We start from the raw sequence: 23,803 nt of genomic DNA, 5'->3' as shown, positions 1-23,803 counted from the left end.
TACAAACACAATAAAAATAAATGCCGAACAACCTGCAACTAAAACCCTGGCCAAATGTTTAAGTCTGATGTAAGAATTCAGATGTTCATTTTCATTTTCTTTTTTTATGGTTCTTGGGATGGCACCCAAAGCCTTGTATGCACAAGGCAAGCATTCTGCCATTGAGCTGCATCTTGGGACCCAGAACTCCTTCCCTTTTCTGAAGGAGGTGGCAGGCCGGGTGATGTTTCCGAGTCTAGGAAATGGAAAGGGTGTAGTGCCTGCAGAAGACACACCAAAGCTTCAAGTGGCAGATCAGGAAAGACCTAAAGAGGAAGGCAGGAAGCGAGGTGTGGCGCCACGGCTATAACGACAGCCCTTGGGAAGCTGAGGGGGAGGGTGACTTGGACTTGGGAGCTGGTGACCAGTCTCCGTTTAGTGGCCTGAAGGAATACAGTGGGGGCAGGGGGCGAACTGCATAAGTGGATGCTGTTGTGGAGGAGGACATGGTCCGTGTGGAGGAGGAGGAGCATCTCAGACTGTCAGTATTGAGCGGGAGGACGAGGGGAGGGAGGGAGGACTGCAGAGAGGTGGAGAGTCAGTGTGCAGCCGGGGAGCTGCTGCTGAGCTGGGGACACATACAGTGTGAGGGTATGGCGTGCAGGTGAGAAGAGGCTTGGGTAGACAGGGATGGGAGGCCCCATTAATGACGGGAGAGACCATGCTAGGAAACAGGGTGGGGGTGGGGGGTGCTTCATGACATGCTTGCTCTGGATCACTTAGCTCCAATGGGAAATAGCAAAGCAAAGATTAAGAGGTTTCAAAGTGTGCCGTTATCACACAACATTTAAAATCAGTTTCTTTAACACCGAGCCTTTGGACAGTATAGTGTAACGCTTGCTGAGCTTTTCTGTAGGAAGCGCTGGCTAGTGAATACATCCAGCTTTGGGCAGCCGCATGGTCTCTGTCACAGCTGCTCAATTCTGCCCTGTAGAGTGAAGAGACATAATACAGCAGCAGATGGCTCTGCCTGGATTTGTCACTGTCCCCACCCCCAGCAAGTACTGGCCACGATAATCCCATGGACATTTATCATAGACCCCTTACTCAACACCTGACAAGTACACACGGTTCCTGGGGAACTAAGTCAGAAAGTAAGGGTCAACTTATTTCTAAGTATTCACATAGGACTGTAGTATTGTAAGTTAGAAATCAGTAACAAGGGCTGGAGAGTTGGCTCAGAGGCTAAGAGCACTGGCTATACTTCCAGTTGTTCTGCGTTCAATTCCCAGCAACCATGTGGTGCCTCACAACCATCTATAATGAGATCTGCTGCCTTCTGATGTGCAGTTGTACATGTAGACAGAACACTATATATAATAAAAAAAATCAGCAACAAGCCAAGGCTAATAATAAGATGGCTCAGAAGATAAAGGTACTTGCTGCAAAAGCCTGATGACTTGAGTTCAATCCCTGGAACCCACCATGGAAGTAAAGAACAGACTCCTGAAACTTGACTCATCTCTGTCTTCTGTGGCATGTGTGCCTACATTCACATACTTTGACCCCCTCTCTCATGCACTCGTGTACACACACACACACACACACACACACACACACACACGAGCGTGTGTGCTCGAGATGTGGTGATATATGCCTCTGATCCCAGCACTCAAGAGTGGAGATAAGAGGATCCAGAGTTCGAGGCCAGCCTGGGCTGTTCCATAATGAGACTGTCTCGAAAAATAACCACAATAAACAATAGCATGGGTGTCTCACCACAGGCCCACATAAAAGGTTCCACTTTCTCTCCTCTCAGCCCTCTGCATCATGCTGTGGGTACAGATATGCTTCATCTTGGTGCTAATCCACGTCACCGAGGATGCCACACCCTCGTTCTGCTGTATTCCGTGTAAAAACTGTGCTCTCCTGTACACAGCATGGTGTCAGGGAGTCCGTAAGCCTCTTGTCTGATGGCAGCCCAGAGACAGGTGCACTGCTGATTAGAGATAGCCCAGAGTTAGAAATAACAACCATCAGTCAGGGAGGAAACAGGGAGGATTCTTCTTGCATTAAGAAGCCTAAAACTGTGACGTCAAATAAGCCATGGCTTCGTGCAGCCATGACGATGTCTTCCTCGTGCTGAGGAAGAATGCAAATCCTCCCAGATACATAAAGTGTGGTGTAACTAAGGCTTACATACACAGAAGAGTGCTATAACTTGGAGTTATAACTGTGTAACTGGGGCCTTGGGGCTTGCCTGGAATCCCAGCACTCAGGAGGCTGAACCAGGACACTTCAAGCTCAAAGCTAGCTTGGGCTACATCGCAAGCTACAGGCCAGCCTGGACACTTCCCAAGACCCTATCTCAGAACAGACCAAAGGTCAAATGACATTGTATTCATTTCTTTCCTGTTTGCTGTGATAAAATACCTCACAAAGTCAATCCAAGGGAGAAAGTATTGTGGTTTCCAGGTCAAAAGGCGAGGAGGCGGGAGCAGGAGGTGGGAGCAGGAGGCAGGCAAACACACTTCACTGCCAGAAAGCTACATGGCTGCCTTTCTACAATCCAAGAACTCAGCCAGGGGCTGGTGCCGCCCACAGTGGGCAGGTGTGCCCACCTCAGTTAACACAAGATAATCCCGGTAATGCTCACAGGCCCAGCTGGTTGACAACAGCGACCATCACAAGGATTCATTTAAAAAAAAAATGGCTGTAAGAATCTAGCTGTCTGCCTTTGGTGGGGACAGGTGGGAAAGCAGCAGATTGAGTGGCCATGTTTTTAGGTTGGGTGGTTGGTACAGCGTGGTTTTTGTTTTTTGAAAACTTCCAGAAGTTAGGAACACCTCTTTGTGTGAAGAATGTGTTATAATTAGAACTGCAGTACTGAAGATGTTACTTGATACTTTATGAACTTTTTGGATATCAGCCTAGAGTTGCAGTTGGCCAGGGCATCACTGGAGTTGATACAGGTGTGTTTCTTTGCACATACTGGGCATTACTGTTTTGGGAAAGGGACTGGTCTGGTGGCTCCCCCAGTCCCTGGCACCCTGGTCTCTCCCCACTGCACTGTTTGATGCCTTTCCTCTTCAGGCTTGCTGAGGGCAGGATGATATGGGAAAAAGGCCAAAATATTTCTGCGTATTAGCTACTTTCATGTTGGTGTGACCATCAATGTGACCAGCAGGAAGTGACATAAGGGGCTGGAGAGATGGCTCATGGGTTAAGAGTGCCTCCTGCTCTTCCAGAGGACCTGAGTTCTATTCCCAGCACCCACCTCAGCTGATTCACAACCACCCGTAACTCCAGGTCCAGAGGATCTGATGCTCTCTTCTGCTCATCTGGGTTCCAACACAGGTGTTCACAGATAGACACGTACATAAATAACAACACAAATCTTTTAATTGCATTTTTACAAATAAGTAACTTGAGGAAGGGCTTCCTCTTTCTTAGGGTTCAGGGGTACAATCCATTATGGCTGGTACTATATGGTGGCAGGTGCCTTTACCCACTGAGCCATCTCCCTGGCTCTCTTTATCCACTTCTGTGCATGCCAGAATCCCTCAAGTAGGCCAAAGTGCCACCATACTGAACTGCTGTTTCCACCTCAACCAATGTAATCAAGAACCGTCCCCTCCCACCACAGACATGGTCCGAGGATTCTGGATTGTGTCAAGTTGACAAAGCTAACAGCCACAGCCGTTTAAGGAAGTTTGTTTGAGCCCACAAGTAGCAGGCAGGGGCAGTGCATCTCGGCGGGAAAGGCGTGACAGTGAGAGAAGGCCTGATGTGGCAGAAGCATGTGGCAGCCAGTCCAGCGTGTTTGGTCAGGAAGCAGAGAGAGCTGAATGCTGGTGCTCAGCTCCCCTCCTTTTTTTAAAAACCAGCCTGGAACAGCATTGCCACTGACTCCTTGAAGATCTGCATGGGCCTCGTTCACACTTAAGGCTGGAGTCATTGGGTGACCACTGCCCAACCCTGCACCCTAGCGATCCATACTTACGTTTCACAGGCAGGATGCTCTCACCCCGCCTCAAGGTCATCTGAAATCAGTTCAAGCCCAGAATCTAATCATTTAAGAAGACAAACGAGGTGTGGCTGAGGGCTCTGGGGAATATCCGTAAAGCACAATTCTTTTGTTTGTTCATTTTGTTTTATGAGACAGGGTCTCCCTGTAGCCCTGGATGCCCTGAAACTCACTGTGTAGACCAGACTGACCTTGAGCTCACACAGATCTTCCTGTCTCTGCCTCCTGGGTCCCGGGACTAAAGGCGTGAGCTATCATGCCTGACCCTAAAAGTGCAATTCTTGGGGAACAATTATCTTAAAGATTTCTTTCTATTCGTGTGCATGTTCATGTGTGTGTGTGTGTGTGTGTGTGTGTGTGTGTGTGTACGTACATGAGTACATGAGTGTAGTTGCTGGAAGAGGGCATCAGATTCCCTGGAGCTGGAGTTACTAGTGGGTATGAGCTGCCTGGGTACTGACTACAGAACTCTTTGGAAGAGCAGCAAATATTCTTCACCACTGAGCCATCTCTCCCGCCCCTTTGGCATAACTTTTACCCCTCCTTGAAAATGAAACTGCCTGCCCAACAACCACAGCCTGAGTGGCAAGACAGGCGCAGGTGACAGCATCAGCAAGGAGGTGGGCCAGGGTGACCTCAAGCGACCTTCAAATCCAGGCCTCGGATAACCTCCTGACCCTGCCTCCTGCACTCCCGGTGCTACTTGCTGGGTCCTCCCATGTTCTGGGGCACCCATTCTTTTTGGTGACAGCATATCTGTCAACCTCTGTCCTGGGGGATCTGGTCATTGCATGCTCTCTGTCATGTTCAGTCTGGCCATCTCCACTGATAGAATTTTCCCAAGAGCCTTGTGGGCTGCATGGGAGTTCCTGGGAATTCACTGCACTGCACAAAGGCCACACCCACAGACGTTCCTTCTGTTTTTAGCCTGGACAGTCAAACGGTGCTCAAGTTCCCTTGAGGTCCTCTGGCCTGAGAAAATCCGTGGACAAGCCCCTAATCCCTTGAAAGAGGCTCCTGTGAGGTTGAGTTCTCTGAAGTGTGAGGGTTTTAGTTTTGGGTTTTTTTATTTGTTTGTTTGTTTGTTTTTTAAGACTTATATGTATAGGTGTTTTGCCTGCATGTATATGCACCACATGAATGCCTGGTGCCCACTGAGGCCAGGAGATGACAGATGCCCTGAAGCTGGAGTTACAGGCAATTGGGACCCATCTGATGTGGGTGCGGGGAACTGAACTTAGGTCTTCTGCAAGATCAGCAAGTGCTCTTCACTGCTGAGCTCTCTCTCCAGCTCCAGCGTGAAATAAGTTTGCTTTCTCACTTTTGCTGGGTTGGAGAGATAGAACCCAGGCCTTGGGCCTGCTCCAGCACTGAGAGGCACCCCATCAATGCATTCTGCCTTTTAAATCTTTCTCCAGTTTCATTATAGGCAGGTCCACCCCCTCACTGGGCTTTTCCTCTCTGCCACACTTGGGGCAGTTGTTTTTTGATTTTGTCTTCTGAATGAGGTGTCCCAACCCTTTCCTAGTCACCCTGTCCTGTTTGTTTTCTTGTTTCCCAGAACTGTCAGTCTCTTCTTTTCCCTCACTGTAAGCAGCAGTCAGAAACCAGGTAGTTACTTGAAGTGCTCCACAGCTGTGTGCTTGGGTCACTGCTCACAAATTCTCCTTTCTTCACAGGGCTCCCTTCCTCCCTCTTCTGTTCCTCCTCTCCTCTCCCTCCTCTCCCCTCCCCTCCCCTCCTTTCCTTTTCCTCTTCTCCCCTCCCCTTCCTCTTCTAGTTTCTTCTTCCCTACTCTTCCCCTTTCCTTTTCTTTCACTGCTCACCTTTCTCTTCCCTTTCCTCCTTCCCCTTTTTCCTCCCTTCCCCATCCTTCCATCTCCTCCCACTTCCATTTTGTCCTTTTCTTCTCCTTCTCTTTCCTTCTTTCCCCTTCTCATTCTTCTCTTCTTCCTTCCTCATCCTTTCTTCTTCCCTTTTCTCCTCCACTTCCTCCTTTCTCCTCTCTTTCTTTCTCTCTCCTTCAGTCTCTCTCATTTTCATCCTTTGGCTGCTGGGGATTAAATGTATAGCTTCACACATGCTAAGCATTATCTGCCACAAGCTGCGCCCCAGCCCTCAGGACTCAGTGAGCCCTCTTCCTGGCTTAAGGATCCTCTCCTCCAGTCCTTCGCTGAGTCCCAAAGCCCTACCTTTTGCTGACAGCACTGTTGGTCTCCATTTGTGAGGTCTGCTCATTCCAGCACCATCTTGGCCTACCCCATCCCCACTGACAGCTCGGCCTTCCCTTTTCTCAGCTTCCTGTCTCAGCTGAACTCCCCACATCCTCCTGCATCGGACACTTGTTACAGCTGCGCATGGTTTCCTCATACTACCTAACATGTCTGTAATTGTTCTTGACAGCAAAAAGACCAGCTTGAGACCACATGCTCTTCTCTTGGTGGAGACTGGGCACAGGGTTGACCCTGTCGCACTCAGCTGCATCAGGGCCAGCCGAAGTGCCAGTGCTGCCATCTGGAGGCCTTTGTCCAGCTCTGGTCACGGGCTGAAAACAGTCTGCATCCTTTCTCTCTCTTTCCATCCTTCCCTGCCCCCTTTTCTCTTGGCTCTCTCTGGCTTTGGTTCTGCAACCAGCTGAAGAAATCCCTCAGATCAGAAGGAACACATGTGCCAAGGACCCCTTCTCTGCATTTTAAGATTAACGGATAAATGATTTTTTCTCCTGTGCACCACAACCTGGAAGTGAGCTCGGCAGAGACATGTACCCTCCGAGGATGATGCCTTGCACTTACCCTGTTATCTGTCTCTCTGTTCTGTCGTCTCTGTCTTTCTCCTTGTGTCTGTCTGTCTGTCTGTCTGTCTCTCTCTCTCTCTCACACACACACACACACACGTTGCCTGGCTTTTGGCTACTTTATTGGGTTCTTTTACCTACTACCTTTTCCACCCCAGTTCCTGCCCCCTCCCTTCAACAGTAGGTATGAAAGAAAGAAGGATAGAGGGGAAAGGGGATGTAGATCTCTTTAGACTACTTCCTTTTGATTAGGACATCACGTTCCTTAGGGAAAGTCCAGTCTTCATCTTCATTAGGATATCTCCAGCCAGCAATCCAGCAACCAGCAAAAGCAGCAGCAGGAACCAGCAGCAGCCACCACTTTCTTTTAGGTCCTTGGCATTCTTTATATCCTTGCAAGAGTCCCCAGAATTCCAAATGTAAATTATTTTCAGCTGGCAAATTCACAGCCGTGCCAGGGCACGAGGCAAATCTTAGTTAGCTGCTGTGGACAATTTGAAGCAGCTCCATATCCCACACTTCAGAGTAAAACAAGGTTCATATAATAGAACTGTTTCTGGTTTTGTTTTGTTTTTCTGTTTTTGTTTTCAAAGTAGGATTTCTCTGTGTAGCTTGACTGTCCTGGACTCACTTTGTAGACCAGGCTGGCCTCGAACTCACAGAGATCCACTGTCTCTGCCTCCTTAGTGCTGGGATTGCAGGCTTGTACCACTGTGCCTGTAAAAACAAAACAAAACAACAACACCTAAAATTGGGTTTTTTAATAAAGCAAAATTTTCACTACACACATCACACACACACACCACTGCACATGGCTCTTTTGTTGTTGTTGTTGTTCATAGCCAACTGGAGTGGCATAGTGAGTTTTAAACCAGTCTGAGTTACAGAATAAGGAAATGAGAACAGAAAGAAATCTGCTAAATCTAAACATGGATTTACACATGGATTTTACTCTGTATTAGTTAATTCTGAGCTTTCACAAACAGGTGTGTAATAGTCAAATATATTTGGAATTCAAGGTGTATATGTGTATGCGTGACTCTGTGTGTGTGTGTGTGTGTCTGTGTGTGTGTGTGTGTGTGTGTGTATGTGTGTGTTACCTGGGATGAATCTTTTGGGGCTTACAGTTGCTCTACCATTGAAAACATGCTAGTCCTTAACTAGGCAGGTGCTCAATTACTGAGCCACGCCCACAGCCCCTCACTGGAGGATTCTAGGCAGGGGCTCTACCACTGAGCCACACTCAGCCCCTCACTGGGGGATTCTAGGCAGGAGCTCTACCACTGAGCCACACCCCAGCCCCTCACTGGGGGATTCTAGGCAGGAGCTCTACCACTGAGCCACACCCCAGCCCCTCACTGGGGGATTCTAGGCAGGAGCTCTACCACTGAGCCACACCCCAGCCCCTCACTGGGGGATTCTAGGCAGGAGCTCTACCACTGAACCACACCCCAGCTCCTCACTGGGGAACTCTAGGCAGGGGCTACACCACTGAGCCACACCCCAGCCCCTCACTGGGGAACTCTAGGCAGGGGCTCTACCACTGAGACCCTGGGCTTCTATCAGAGTTACACTGCACATACAGTAACATCCTCCATGTCCTAAGCTTGATCGAAGGGTCACATTTCAGTGTCCCCCTGCCCCCCATGAAAGGCACAGGTTCTGGGAATGAGCAGTCAGAACTTCTGCCTGTCCTCCTGTGTCCACAGGATTGCTGTGTTGCAGGTCTGCCCCAGGAACACCAGGCGAGCTGTTGAATCCCAGCCACTGCCTAGCTCCTGGTGAACAGGGGGTGCTTCCCAGTGTCAGAGGTGTGAGCGTGTACAAGAAAGCACACCTGGGAAGCAGAGTCGATCCCGCAGGTGAGAACGCTCGCATATCTATCCTTTCAGTGCGTTGAAAAGCGTGTCGTTTCAAAGCCTGTTCTCTCAATTAGAGGTGTACAGTTAATGGGGATACTTTCTCATCGATGCTTAAGACCAAATAAAAACAAAATTCCTGACTCCCTGCCAACTCCCCCTTCTTCCCAGTTTGCTGTCCCCAGAGGCCATGAGCTATTTCTTTTTTTGGCATTGGTGTGCATGTGTTCATGTATTCGTGTGTGCATGTGTGTGTGTCTGCATGTTGGTTTGGGTGTGAATGCTTGTATGTACATGTGGAAGTCAGAGGACCGCCTCAGGCGTTGTTCCTCAGGTGCCCTCCTACTTTTGTGTTCATTTGTTTTGAGACGGGGTCTCTCAGACGCCTGGACATTGCCAACTGGGCTAGCAGGCTAGCCAGTGAGTCCAGAGTATCTGCCTGTCTCGGCCTTCCCCAGGCTGGGACTGCAAGCACGTGTTGTCTTAGCCAGCGCATTATATTCGCCCTCTGGGAATTGGGCTCGGGTCCTTGTTCTTGCAAGGAAACACTTTACTGGCTGAGCCCTTTCCCCCCTCGGTGTTTTACAATGACAGTGTTGTCCCACCACTTTCTGATTTTTAGAACTTTAAATATTCTCTAGTGATTTTCTGCCAGAAACGTGAGCCGTCTACACCACCCCATTCAGGTGGTTTCTCCTCATTCATTGCGGTCGCAGTGTGAATTCAGTTAAAAGTCAAGGTTTTAGGGACTGTAGGTGCAGTTCAGTTGGTACTGTTTGCTCATTGTGGAGGAAGCCCTGCGTTAGCTTCCTAGCCGCACTCAGACTGGGAAGAAGCCTGTTATCCCAAGCGCTTCACCGAGTCATCCCCCCCCCCCACACACAGTAAGGTCAAGGCTATTTTCTACTAAGTGAGACTCTGTCTCAAAAAGCGTGGGGAGGTGAGGCATGAGGGTCTTAGCTTTCAGGTCAGCCTGGGCTACATAGTGAAACTCTCAAAATAGTAAGCAACTCAGGATTTTTGTTTGTATTTACTGCTTTTCACACTGAAGATATGCCGTGTGTGGTGGTTTGAATAAAACAGCCCCATTGGGTCCTATATTTAGATGTTTGCTTTTCAGTTGGTGGGCTGTTTGGGAAGGATGGGGAGGCGTGGCCTTGTTGGAGGAGGAATGTCATTGACCTAGGCTTTGAGGCTTCAAAAGCCCCCACCAGGCCCAGGCATTCTCTCTCTCTCTGCCTCCTGCTTGTACATCAGGATGTAAGCTCTCAGCTACGGCTCCAGCACCATGCACCTTCTGGAAGTGTAGGCACACCCCATTTTATAAGTTGCCTTGCTCATGTGTCTCTTCATAGCAATAGCACAGTAACTAAGACACCAAGATTGATTTCTCTCATCAACTTTAGCTTTTGTTGTAAGGGATGATGATCATTTTAGCCACTCTGCTTTTTCTTGACACCTAACACCAAGGAGAGTCTGATTAATTGAAACAGGGTAGCCTCAAACTCACTGCATTCTTCTGCTTCAGCCTTCCGAGTGCTGGGGTTACAGGCGTGAGTTGCACTGTGCCTGGCATATTACTCATTAGTAATTCAGTGTGCTTGCTTGCTCTCTCTCTCTTTCTCTCTCTCCCCTCTCTTTCTCCAAAATGTTCAGATGCATTATTTTTGTTGTTGTTGTTCAGGATTTATTCACACACACACACACACACACACACACACACACACACACACACACAGAGCGAGAGAGAGAGAGAGAGAGAGAGAGAGAGAGAGAGAGTGTTGCACCTTGTATGTGCAGGTACTGGAGGACACCAGAAGATGTTGGAAGGAGCTAGAGTTATACTTGATAGTGAACAATTGTGAACCACCTGATGTGGAGTTGAACCCAGGTCCTCGGCAGGAACAGCACGTGCTCTTAACTACTGATTCATCTCTGCAGCCCCTTACTTTATTCGTGAGTGTGTGGTTTCTGGCTGTCCTGGAACTGTACATAGACCAGGCTGGCCTTGAACTCAGAGACTTTCCTGCCTCTGCTGCCTGAGGGATGGCCCCTCTTCGGCTTCTACGCTGAGTATTTCATCAGCTGCAGCTTCTTACAGTCTGTCCTCCTTGCTTCTGCCAGGCTGCGGCTGCCTTAGAGAACTAGTATCTGCTGTGTTTTTAAGACTTTACGATGTGATAGCATCCAGACCATGCAGCATCTTTCACACTTTTTTCTTTTTCTTGTTTTGGGTTTTCTAGACAGGGTTTCTCTGTGCCTGGCTGTCGACTCGCTTTATAGACCAGGTTGGTCTACAAAGTGAGTTCCAGGACAGTCAGAGGAACATAGTGAGACCATGTCTCAGGGTTGGTGGGCGGGGAAATTTAAAATGGATTTGTTACGTAGAGAAAGGCTGACAATGTTATGTTATTCCTAAGTGGCTCTTCAAAAAGAAAAATGTTACTGGTTTTGCCATGAGTCAGTCTCCCTCCCTATGTAGCTGAGGATGACCTTGAACTTCTGTCCCACTGGCTGCTACCTCCTCAGTGCTGGGCCAGATGTGGCTCACTGCACTCAGTACAGCAGTGCTGGGGTGGACCCAGAGCTTCATGCCAGGCAAGCTCCACGTCCCCAGTTCACTCTTTTTTCTTTTTCTTTCCTTCTTTCCTTCTTTCTTTCTTTCTTTCTTTCTTTCTTTCTTTCTTTCTTTCTTTCTTTCTTTCTTTCTTTTCTTTCTTTCTTTCTTTCTTTTTTTTTTGAGACAAAATCTTATTATGAAGATGAAATTGGCTGTGAACTCACTGAGAACCATCTGAAGTGTGGCCCTAGCTGGTACCAGCCATCCCTTTCCAATAGGCTGTTTCCCTCACGTTAGAAAACCGCAGGCGTGCTGCCCCACACATCCAGCAGCAGGCTGCCTCTCCTGCGTCCAGGGCACTGGGCAGGGAACGCTGAAGTGCTTTCCTGGCTGTGCTATTTCTAACCACAGAGCCAGGGAGGGATGCCCAAACACGATCAGGGGAGACACCCACGGAATGACTCCGTGAGGGAAGCAGGCGATGTTCAGGAAGAGCCGTACTGTGCTTTCCAGCGCTCTCTGAAGCGGGAGCTGACCCGTGATGGCAGCTGTGATGACAGTGACCGGCTCCTGTCAGTGCTGCCCCACCCCTGCCTCACTCATCTTCACCAAGAGAGCCACATTAGCTGCCACCTTCTGTGGGAGGGGAGTGGCAAGCCTCACACTCCTGGAGTCCTCGTGGTCCGCATACTGATGTCCCGGCTGTACTTGGCACCCTTCTGTTCATTCTGAGCTCCCGTGCCAAAGGCACTGCTTCCGCCAGTCCCAGCTGCTTGCTCAGGTGTTTCCTCTGGGAGGCCTGCAGAGCCTTATGGGTAGTCATGCCCCGGCGCATGTGCTCATGGAACACTGTGGCATGTTCATTTTGCTCCTGGATCTGGGAAGCCTTGGATAAGCAAATGCCAGGCTGGGGGCAGAGAGGGTGTGGAAAACCGTGGTCTCTGAGTTCCCTGAAGAGGGCACACCAACAACTCCAGTGTCTGTCGGGTGGACAGTCTGTTTTGTGGAACACCAGAGGTCCCCAAATTTGAACTTTTGTGTGTAAGAGATAAGAGTCTCGATGTGGCTCTGCCTGGCCTAGAACACTCTATGTAGACCAAGCTAACCTTGAACCTCAGAGATCTACCTGCCTCTGCCTCCTGAGTGCTGGGATTTCAGCTCCACACCCAGCTGGAAAATACTCTTATCTGTCTGTCTGTCTGTCTGTCTGTCTGTCTATCTATCTATCTATCTATCTATCTATCTATCTATCTATCGATCTATCATGTTTCTTTTGTATGTGTGTGTGTATTCCCACTCAAGCACATGCCTGGGCACACACGTGGAAGTCAAAGGACAACTTGTGGGAGTGGGTTCTCTTTTCCCACCTTGTGGGTCCTGGGGGTCAGGCTTGGTGGCGAGTGTCCCTGGCCAGGCTCATGCTTTGAACACTTGTTCCCACTGGTGGATCTGTTTTCGAGGTTACAGAACCTTTAGGAGGCAGAGCTCGGCTGGCCTTTGAAGGTTGTTCCCATCCCTGATTCTGGCCTGTGTTCTATGCTTCCCAGTCCTCAGCCACATGAATTGCTGCTTCCTGCTCCCAACACCAAGGGTCAAGCTGCTTATTTTATTGTGCTCCACCCATCACTGACTTCCAGTCCATGATATATTATGGAGCTGTGAGCCAAAACAACAACAAAAACCCCAGACCAAACCAAAACAAACCCCTTATCTTTTAAGCAGTTTGTGTGTCAGATGTTTGGTCAGACGTGGCAAGGACTGTCACCGGGGTGTCCCTGAGATCTGAGTCAGAGCCTCTGACTGCAGTGAACTCAGCCACATCAGAGCAAGAGACGAGCGCCTTGGCTGGGACCATCAGTGCGGCAGAGGAAGGGAAGAGATGGCTGTGTCCCTTCCATCCTCTTTCACAAATGCCAAGGCCTGGCATCTTTACCTGTGACTAGTTTTCCATCCAAAATTGCTGTGTTAGGAACGGCTTTGAACCAAGTCTTGCCGGTGGGCTTGTCTAGAGTGAGGATGTGGGAAATGGTAGCTTCCTCTGGGCTGTGTCTCACTGTTTCCTCACATTGGCAAATTCTTCTGGTTGGCTGTAGGTGGCACCTGGAGCGACCTTGTTCTTGACCAAGACTTGAGCTGTGTATGACCCGAGGACACATGCCCATTTGGCTGCCAACTCCCCGAGCTCCTTTTAGGTCATGTGACACCAGGTCTGAGCCCCTTAGCAGCTTCAGGGTATGTGCAGCCACGATGCCACCAAGAGATGTTCTCCGTAGCTTCAGGACTGGCTGTGAACGGTCCTAGCCTGTGCTGGCCTCTGCTGGCCTTCAGAGGCCACATGGGGAGGTCACTGGTCACGGGCAGACCTGAGCTGATATGTCAGTAATGAGGTTCATGGGTCCAGTGGCACTGTGACCACAGCTCTGTTTCTAAGAATTCAGGGCCTCGAAGGCTCTCAGGACTGGTCTCCCTGACGCCATGCCTTGGGCCCTCGCCTTCTGTGATGTTGTCTTGAGGAGGGAACAAGTCGGAAAGTCCCATGTAAGTGAGATGCCTTCAGAACAGTAAGAACCCATGATGCCCATTTGAAGAAGAGCTTTTAAGAGGAAAGAAAAACAACCAGGCATGATGCACAGCGTGCAACACCAGGCTTCAGGAGACTGAGGCAGGAGAAGTAGGAGTTGCAGGCTGGCCTGGGCTGTGTGGGAACACCCTGTATCAGAACACCAAAAACTAAGAAGAAAACCATAGGAATTGTTTATATATAACTGACACCTAGGCGCCTGCCTCTGAGAGGTGCCACATTTGCTTAGACTTCTTAAAGATAAAATAAAGCCAGGCACAGTGGTATAGATTTGTAATCCCAGCCATGGGGAGACATTCAGGAAGACCTCATAACTGTCCTCAAAACAAAGCAAGATAGGGCTAAGGAGACGCTCCAGCCAGGAAAGTGCTTGCCTTACAAGCATAGGGACCTAATTCGAGCCCAGATTCCTCATTTTAAAAAAGCCAGAAGTGTGGTAGCATACAGCTGTCACCCCAGTGCTGGGAAGGCAGAGACAGGAGGATCCCAGCACTCGCTGGCCAGACTACTTAGCCTGTTTGGCAAATTGAGGCTAGTGAGAGACTCTTAAAAACAAGGGAGGGCCTGAGTTGGGTCTCTGAGACCCACATAAGAAACTTGTTTCACAAAGTCAAACCATTGATCTCCATGTTCATGCCCACTGCACGTGCACACACATACACATCACCCTACCAGAATACATAAGGAAATAAGTAAAAAAATGATATGATAAAGTATGCCTGTTGTACACAAAGCTTCCTGTTAAGCCCAGCGTGTCCATCACGGCATTCAGTTCCATCCATCCTGTGAGCTCAGCCAGACTGTGAGTCCACTGCAGCCTTCCTGTCCTAAGAGAGGGCGCCGTGTGCACTTCTCCACAGAGCAGGAGCCATCTTTGGGGTAGCGCAGGGCCTGTACGCTGCTGAGCCGGTGGTATTGAGCCAGGCATCTTCCCTGATGTCCCCTGAAGTGTCATCCGCAGCATCTACTGAGCTGTGGCCCACTCTGGGCGGGCTGCTGTGGTACCTGTCCCTTAGAGCAGGTGACGGAGAAGGAAGGCATGAGCTCTGTTGACCTGTGTGCCCATGGTTTTGCTCATGTCCTACTGTAAGCTAGGCTGTGGCTGCTGCACTGCCTTTCCTGTCCAGGCCCCCGTGTGCTTCCTGATGAACTTGGGTACATAGCCAGCCCCTGCCAGCAGAGCAAAGGCCTGGCCCTTCATTCCCCAGTCCAGGCTGGAAGCTCACCAAGCCTAACCAGGACCAGAGAAGGGAACCTGAGGGGAGGAAGGAGGCCCCTGCATTGTCATCAGTATTGACAATCAGGTTAGACAGGCCTGGGTTAGGAGGGGCACCCGGGAGGGTGTCTGTTTTTTTTTTCAGGACAGAATCTCAGTCAGCTGTATCTAATGTGGACCCTGACATGGAGCCTCAGGGCCTTCCGGAAGCCCTGGGAAACAAAAGAGGAAAGGACCACCTTAACTCAGCTGCTTCCGGCAATACCAGAACTGGGATATCCCCAGAAAACCCCTCCTTTCCCACCACACAGCCCTGGATTTGGGGAATGATTTGGGGGAGGCATCATTTTGGACCTTGCTTTCTTCTTTCAGATCTGGCTCCATCTGAGGCCAAGCTGAGCAGCTGGCATTCTTTACAGATTGGGGCAGGGCAGGGCAAGGCAGGCCAGGGGGCGCCAGCCCCACCTGCTGGGCACCTGTCTCTTGCTGGGCTAGCCAGATGGGCTCTGCAGCAGGCGGAGCAGCCTCGTAGCCTGGCACTGCGGCTGGCCAGCCTCCATCCTGCAGCCCCAGCCCCCTGCGGGCTGCAGATGCGCAAGCAGCTTTCTGCAAGGAAGGGCAGAGCTCAGAGCTCAGCCACCAGCTCCCGGTAAGGTGCACGTAGCAGCCAGTTCCTGGCCTCCCTTTTGGCTTTTGTCTTGTTTGTAGTGGCTGGAAGAAAGGATGCTACAGACAGGGACAAAGCTGCATGGAGGGGACTCAGCAGAGGGCTCAGGGAAGAAGGCTCCAGGGTCAGTTGGGAACATTGAACTGGTCCCCAGGGTTCCATCCGTCCTGCTGGGAGCTTTCCCACAGTGGTGCTTTAGAGAGTATTTCCTGCATTTGAGCGCATGAGGGCTTTAAAGTGTTTTGTGGAGTGTAATGCTATTTCCCAGCATGTGAATTCTATGTGTTTATGTTTCTGTACTTGCGCGTTACACACAGGAGAGTGAAGTGCAGGATTTGTGTGCGTGTGTTTGTGGCTGCATGAATATCTGTGTTTTATGGTGTTTGTGTGTTACATTTGTTTGTGCATGTGTGTGTTTATGTGTGCATGTATATTTGTGTACATCTTTACATGGACTTCTGTGTACATTTATACATTATTATTTATTCATTATATTATTTATACATTAGTGTGAGTACGTATATTTGGGTGCATGTGCACTTGTGCCTAAATGTGTGTTCATATGTATGCTCCTCCTCCGGCCTGCCCGGGGTTCATGGTGCCCTCCAGAAAGTGGCAGCCATGCTGTGGCAGAAGCAGACCAGCAGGTGACTGGCAGCTTGGCCCATTCTACCCTGTAAAGTGAACAACTGGCTTCATCGCTTCTAGCCGGAATAACCTACCCCAGAGTTTCCTCTGACACACACGGGCTTGGAAAGACAGGGCAGGTGTGGCAGGGACACGGTGATCCGGTATGAGAGGTGCTGTTGTAGGGGACATGTTTCTGGTTTGGTGACAGGGACCGTGGTGCAGGCTAAGGTATATGGTCACCTCTGAGCAATAAGGAATGGACAGCTGGGCTACCTGCTCTGTGGCTGCCTGTTGGGTCAGGGCTTTCTGGGGCTTCTTCACCATCAAGGCAATGCCAAAACTTCCAAAGGACATGGCTCTCGGCCAGAGGCCTCCTCCAGACCTTTTCTTGAGAGAATGATGCCAGCTGTCTAAGTGACTCAGTGAGAACCAAAGTCTGGTCAATCTGAGAAGTGGGTGTGATGAGATCTCTGACCACTTTCCTTCGCTCACTCTGTTCCAGGGATAAACTCCCAAGCCCGGAGGCTCCAGCGTATCCGCGCCAAGGGAACCCCAGCCCTCACCTCAGAGGCTGCCCAGAGCGTGCCGCCTACCCGGCTGCGCCGTACAGTCAGCGAGACCAGCCTCAGCCCGGCACCCACGCTACCCGACGCTGCCCAGAGTCCTGAGGAGCCCGTCCCTGACAGCATGCGTTACTCCCTGTACCAGTGCCCGCACCTGCTGCTGCTGCAGGGCTACAGCCAGCAGCACGTGAGCCACCCCAGCCCCAGCACATCGCCCCTTCCAGCCCACGGACCTGGGGTCAGGCCTCAGCCTCCCTCCCACAGAGGCAGCTCTGGGGCTTCTCCTCTGGCCATGAGGCTGCTGTGGAGATGGGAGGGGGCCACAAGGTCATTGCCTGTGTCCTCTGTCCAATTAGCAGCAAGAGCTGTCACTGACCTCAGCCCTCATTGGGTCTTTGTGCCAGACCACTTTTCAACTTGTCTAGGGCCTTTGGGATAGGGGTGTGTGTGAGAGACAGAGAGACAGAGACAGACAGAGACACCAGGGCCTCCTTGGCTAGGTGACAGTGGGACCTGATCATGACTGTAGCTGTGCTGTCTGAGCACCCCCTTCCCCCCACTTCTTTTTCCTTTTGGAGACAGTCTTCCCCTGTAGCCTAGGCTGGTGTGAAACTCACTGTGTCACCCAAGCAGGCTTGAACATGGTCCTTCTGCCTCGGCTTTCTTCCCATATGTAAGGTGACTGGTGTGTGCTAGCAGACCCATTTCCCAGAGCCATTTCTTACTTCTTTATCTGGGTCCCGAGGAGCCAGCCCTTGACGACACCCTACCGTCACTTATTCTTTCCTTCACTTGTTCTGGGGGCGGGGGGTTGGGGGCTGGGCTCTGTCCTGAGATGCCCCGTGCTGAGCTGAGAACGAGGAGCAGGGCTACACCGCTGTCTGGGTGACTGGGGATTCGGCAGCTCTTAGCCCATGGCTGGCAGACCAAGCAATGCCCTCGCCTCTTCTGGGTCTCTTCTGTATAAGGAAGCAGTGTCCTCTGGGACGGGCTGGGGTGCCCAGGTGAAGTAAGTGACCCAGTGACCTTGAGGTGGCCAACGGCAGGATAGGAACGCTGCTGTGCGGGCGCGGGCCTGGCTGGTGTCACGCCGCCCTAAGTGGCCCGTCTGCTCTCTAGGACAGCCTGGTGTACGTGCTCAGCCGGGAGCTGCACACCGTGGGCCAGCGCACACCCTCCAGCAAGCCCAGCATCAGCCTGTCCGCCCCCGACATCCTGCCCCTGCACTGCACCATCCGCCGTCACCAGGCCCCGGAAGGTGGCCAGGCCGAGCCCCGGCTCGTGCTGGAGCCCATCGCTGGGGCGCCGGTTTCAGTCAACTTCTCTGAAGTGGGGAGGAAACCCGTGGTGCTGCAGCATGGCGACCTGCTCTCCCTGGGTCTCTACTACCTGCTGCTGTTCAAGGACCCTGGGCAGGCGCAGCCGCTGCCTGCCTGTGCCCTCGCCCGTCTCGGGGCGGCGCCACAGAGCTGTAGGATGTGTGGTGCGGTGCTCAGAGCCCGCGGGGCTGCTTCCGTGCCTGCTGCTGTGGTCCGGAGGCGGTCACTGCTCCTGGAGTTTGAGCCGGACATGGAGGACACCCTGCTGCAGAGGATCATGACTCTGATCGAGCCTGGGGGTGATGACCACAAACTGACGCCTGCCTTCCTCCTCTGCCTCTGCATCCAACACTCTGCCACTCGCTTCCAGCCGGGGACCTTCAGGCACCTCCTGCTCAAGATCTCCAAGAGGGTGCGAGACACGGTCTGGGTGAGTAAGGGTCATGGCCTGTGTCTTGACAGGGTGTTGCTAGATGGCTGGGCTCTGCCTGCCAGGGCTGAAGGCCTGCTGCTGCTCTGCTGTCCTCACAGCCCTCAGGCTGGGGAAAGGGCTGGCTTCTCCATTTTCACCTTTTTCCTCAGCGGGCCACTAGGCTGCTCATTGTAGGCCTCAGTGTAGCATTTTGCCTTCAGAGTGAGTCTGAGCCCTCTAGACACTGCCCACGGGCTGAGTTTCCACCAGGTCAGTTTGGTGGTAAGGCCGCAGGCAGGCAGCAGGTGGCTGCTGTCACATTCCGTCCAGGTCAGGGCCTCACACCATGAGCCAGGAGAACTGGGGGCGGATGGGTGGGAGCCTCATTGGGGAGCCAGTCCTGTATATGTCATGGGATACTTAGCAGGGTCCATGGCCTCTCTCGCTACAGCCTGTCCCCTTCCTGGCCACACACATGAAGGAATCTTCCTGCAAAAGCCCAGCAGTGCCACCTGCTGGGCCGTGCCAGCAAAAGCTGGAATAGGCTGCCTGGGGTAGCTCAAGGTTTCCGCCTCTTTGTTGGCTCCCTGCCTGAAGGTGACCTGGTTCCTGGGGACCAAAAGGGTCCCTGTTGCTCAAGGATGTTGGAGGCCTTCAAGAATCTTGATTTTGCTCATCAGGATTCAGGGCCAGAGAAGAATGGATCCCAGGGGCTGGTCAGTCCAGCTAAAACAGAGCTCTAGCTGCAGGGAGAAAGCCGTCTCTAGGTAAATAAGTAAGTAGAGAGTGATAGAAGAACACACACGCGCGCGCTCACACACATGGGAGAATATGCACTGGGACATAACAGGAAGCATGGCAGGAGGCAGCTCATTCTGTTTGTAGAGTATTTGTCTTATGGCTCCTGGTGTTTAAATGGCTGGTTGTTGGGTGAAATGGAGGCTGTGCCATTTCTGTCAGAGGAGGTGGGGGTTGTTTGCAGAAATGAGAAGAAACCTGAGTCAGTGGAAAAGCCGTCTAAGAGTGGAAGAAGCACAGCTGAGAGGGACTAGCAGCCCCCAGGTGTCTGAGGTCGCTTGCCAGGTTTTTCACGGAGCTGGGAAGTGTGTCAGTGTGTGTGTGTGTGTGTGTGTCCCATGGCACACGTGTGGAGGTCAGAGGACAACTTATGCAATCAGTTCTCTCTTTCCACCTTTTTATTCATGCATTTTATTAAATTTGATACGTCTTCAATAACATTTGTTGAGGAAAATAAAGCTTATGAAACCCTAAATAGGGAGTATAATTTTTGTTATGAGAGAAAGTCCTCTCATCAAAGATGGAAGGTGTAGGAATTGGTGTCACACAGTTTTTAGAAATAGGGGCCCTAGGGAGTGGAGAAACGGCTCAGCACTGCGGAGCGCCTGCTGCTCTCTCAGAGGACCCACACCACACGGCTCACGCCTGCCTGTAACTCCAGTTTCTGGAGATCTGATGACCTCTTCTGGCCTCCAGCCCCCGTGGGCACTGCACTCATGCGGTACACATACAGATAAACACACACACACACCACAGAATAAAAAATAAAGATTAGAAAAATAAATAGGGCCAGGCATAATGGTGCACGCCTTTAATCCTGGCACTTGGAAGGCAGAGGTAGGCAGATCTCCATGATGTCAAGGCCAGCCTGGTCTACACAGTGAGTTCCATTACATCACAGCCAGGGTACATAGAGAGACCCAGTCTCAAAAAAACTCAGCCACCCCCAAAAGAAATAAAGATCCTTAGTCTAGAAACTAAGACCTACTTAAAAGTTTGTTTATTTATTTTTTTAGATTTATTTATTTATTATGTACACAATGTTCTGCCTGCATGTACACCCGCACCCCAGAAGAGGCACCAGATCTCATTCTAGATGGTTGTGAGCCACCATGTGATTTCTGGGAATTGAACTCAGGACCTCTGCAAGAACAGCCAGTGCTCTTAACCTCTGAGCCATCTCTCCAGCCCTAAAAGTTTATTTTTAAATTATGTTTGTTTATTTGTTTGTTTGAAATAGGGCCTCACAGCCCAGGCTGGCCCCCATCTCCCAAGTGGGAGTGTTGGGTTTACAACTGTGTGTCTCTCTGCCAGCTGCTGCCTCTGGTAATGTCTTCCTTCAGTGCTAGGAGGAGTGGAAGTCAGGATCTGCCCACGCCTGCATCCTTGACAGGTCTGAGGCTTGTAGGGAGTCCCCATTACCAGGTCTGACACCGCCATGGCTCAGTGGTGTAGGCAGCCCTCTCCACTGAGGAAACTCAGAAAGACAACATGGGGTGGAGTGGCTCCCGCATCCCTTGAGGCAGCCCTCAGCCCATGTGCTTGCCAGTCAGTACCACCTCACAACAGGGCCAGCCAGGCTGCAGCGAGGTCCCTGCAGCAGCCCCTCCTTCACCTTTATGTGGGCTCCAGGGATAGAATTAGGGGCTGTGTGGCAAGTACACTTTTCACCGCCATCAGCAGACTCTGAATGACGTGTGTTTAAGTCCCAGTGCTGTTCTGTCCTTCTCACGTCTGCTTTTGTTTTACTTTTTTCCTTTATAGGAGAAAACCAAAGAACTGGCGGAAAAGCAGGCGCAACTGTAAGTGTGACCTAGTTACGGTCCCTCCCTTGCAACACCACGTTCCCTGCAGGCTCCTTGACCTTGGCTCCAGACTGAAGTCACTGCCCTCCCATTCCTTTTCCCCAGCCATCTTGGGAAACTGTAATGGGAAATTCCCTGGTGGGCCCGGTGGTGCAGGCACTTGATAGCTGTGCTTTATCAGGCCCAGGCAGAAGGATTGCAAGTTCAAGGCTAGCCTGGGCTACTTATTGAGTACAAGGCCAGCCTGGGTAGCTAACTTAGAGCGTCAAAATTTTTACCTTAAATGGTAAAAATAGCTCAGTGGTAGAGCTTCTACCTAGACGCTGGCTGAGTGGCTGGAGTGCAGGCAGCAGCTGACACCTGCCTAGAACCCCAGGAGTTGAAGGAGTGGCTGAGCGTAGCCCACCAGGGAGGACCTGGCTCCAGTCATGAGCTAATCCAACCGCAGACACTGCATGTAAGGCATGCAGCGGTGGAGCAACTGCCTAGCATGTGTAACACACACACACACACACACTGAATTCCCCAGCACACCTTCCACACAGAGGGGAAAGCTCTTTCCTGAGTTGCCCCACGGCTTCTTCCCTGGGTTAGCACACCCTAGCCCGGCTTCCATGGACAGCACATTTGTACACTGGTGGGATTATGGATCATTCTGGATTATCTTCCACCAGACCGGCTGACGCAGAGGCCCGTTGCGCCTCCCAGTGGAAGGGCTTCACGAGAGGCCCTCTCTGTGCGAACTGTCAGAGTAGCAGCAGCATATCTATGCGCTGCATACAAAGAGGGAGTCTGTGAACTGCATGGCTTTTCTAGCATGGCTCTTCAGGCATACTAGTACTGAAAAGTGATGCTCAGAAAATCATGCCCCGGGCTAGGGCTGTGCCTTAGTTGGTAGAACGCTTGCCTGACATACAGGAAGCCCAGGTTGCCATCCCCAGCACTGCATAAACCAGCAGTGGAGGCACATACCTGTAATCCCAGCACTCAGAAGTGAAGGCAGGAGGATCAGAAGTTCAAGGTCATCCTTGGCTACATAGAGGCCAGCCTGGGCTACACAGACTGTGTGTTTAAAAGAAAAGGTTCTTAGACTTGTGCGGTGTCCACACATACCAGTGTAGCCCCCAGGCCATGCTCTCCTGCCGAGGCTGAGGCCAAGTTGAAGGTGGTCGGTCTCCTGGAGCTCAGAGCAGCTGGGGAGGAGGCTGGCGTTGGGAGGCCAAGGGCTCCACCTGCTGGCAGCGTGTTCTTAATTGGGAATCAGCAGCATGCTGTTGCTTCTGGGTGCTGCAGAGTTGTGCAGCACCCTCCTCTGTGTACAGCAGGGTTCTGAGTAAAAGAGGGCAGTGGGCTGGGATCCTGCCCTTCTCAAAGGCCAGCAGGTGGAGTCAGGCACAGGCTACCTCCCATTCCTGTCAGCGTCAGAGGCCAGAGCCGGGAAGTGAGGGTCAGGACCCCTGCAGTCTGCAGCTGCACGAGGAGACCAGGCACTGCCTCCTGGCCTGAGTCAGCTCTGTAAACTAGCCGGAGGCAGCGGTGATACCGAGGGGCAACTGCCAACATGGCAGGTCTCAGAAGAGCTGCAAGGGTCCTGCCGGCTGGGATGAAGGGCCTGCTCTCAGGACAGCCAGGCTTGAGGGGACTGAGAGGCTGTGGAGATGCTGGGAGAGTGTTAAACCCTCCTCCTGCTGCACTGGGACCTCTCTCCCCCCCCCCGGGGCGCATGTGGCGGGGTGGCCTAACTCGGCACGTGGGCTGAAGAAGTGTAGGAAGGGGTGGGCCCTGCTTCCTGACAGGAAGAGCCGCTGTATTTGCAGAACTCTCAGAGTTCTGTTTTCATCCCTAATGCATGCTCACTTTTAAAAAATCCCTTTTTCTTTCGAAAATGATGAATCATACAAGAACACAAAACCGTACAGAGCACAGTAGTCTCATGACCTCATATCTGGGCTCAGGTTGGCCACAGGCTGCCAGATTTACGTGTCTCTTCTGTGACTGATAGTTAATGCTCTTCTGCTCTGTGGACATGGAGCCTGCTTCCCACACTTCCTGGCCTGGCAACCATGCACTTCCGGTCCAAGCCCTTATGTTAGGCTATGCTTTGTTGTGTTGGCTAATTTTTCATCACTGACAAGATACAGGACAACCAGCTTAAGAGAGGGGGAGTTTGTTTTGGCTCATGGTTTCACAGGGCTCAGCTGAGGGCTGCCTCTGCACCCCTGGGCAGCCTCCTCACGGCAGGCAGAGGAGGGACAGAGCTGCTCACCAGTGGCAGCCAGGAAGCAGAGGGAGAGAAATGCCTGTGCCCGCGGGCTTCCTGCTCCCTTCCACTTTGTTCTGTGCAGGTCCCCGCCTGTGGAGTTGTGTCACCCACCTCCAGGGTGACCTGGAGGGCCTCTACCCTATCTCACTGATCCCAGCCCTTGGGTTTTTGAATTAGAATCTCACTGCTCAGCCCAGTTTCTAGCCTAGAACTTGAGAGTTTCCTGTCTCTACCTCCGAGGTGCTAAGATCACACGTATGTGCTGCCACGTCTCCTCCAGCCTGCTTATCTGTGTTAAAGGATTCTTGGTGTTTCTGTATACTGTACCAA

At 51.5% G+C, this 23,803-nt stretch overlaps 1 protein-coding gene across 3 annotated transcripts in view; it reads left to right on the top strand.

The window, feature by feature from the left end:
* Positions 1 to 23,803, top strand: part of Radil (Rap associating with DIL domain) — a 71,528-nt gene that overhangs the window by 29,733 nt on the left and 17,992 nt on the right. The window contains exons 3-6 of one of the 3 annotated variants that reach the window (XM_060368047.1): positions 8,510 to 8,662; positions 16,816 to 17,063; positions 17,996 to 18,625; positions 21,170 to 21,207. In XM_060368047.1, coding sequence (XP_060224030.1) covers positions 8,510 to 8,662; positions 16,816 to 17,063; positions 17,996 to 18,625; positions 21,170 to 21,207 — 1,069 coding nt within the window. Of the gene's footprint in view, positions 1 to 8,509; positions 8,663 to 15,707; positions 15,808 to 16,815; positions 17,064 to 17,995; positions 18,626 to 21,169; positions 21,208 to 23,803 lie in introns of those variants that run through there. The other 2 variants (XM_021626625.2, XM_060368048.1) reach the window with 2 other exon arrangements.

This window comes from Meriones unguiculatus, chromosome 15 (assembly GCF_030254825.1).
Source record: "Meriones unguiculatus strain TT.TT164.6M chromosome 15, Bangor_MerUng_6.1, whole genome shotgun sequence".
In the NCBI taxonomy this organism is placed as follows: Eukaryota; Metazoa; Chordata; class Mammalia; order Rodentia; family Muridae; genus Meriones; species Meriones unguiculatus.
Note: the sequence above shows the minus strand (reverse complement) of the source record. Positions and strands in the feature narration are given on the sequence as shown.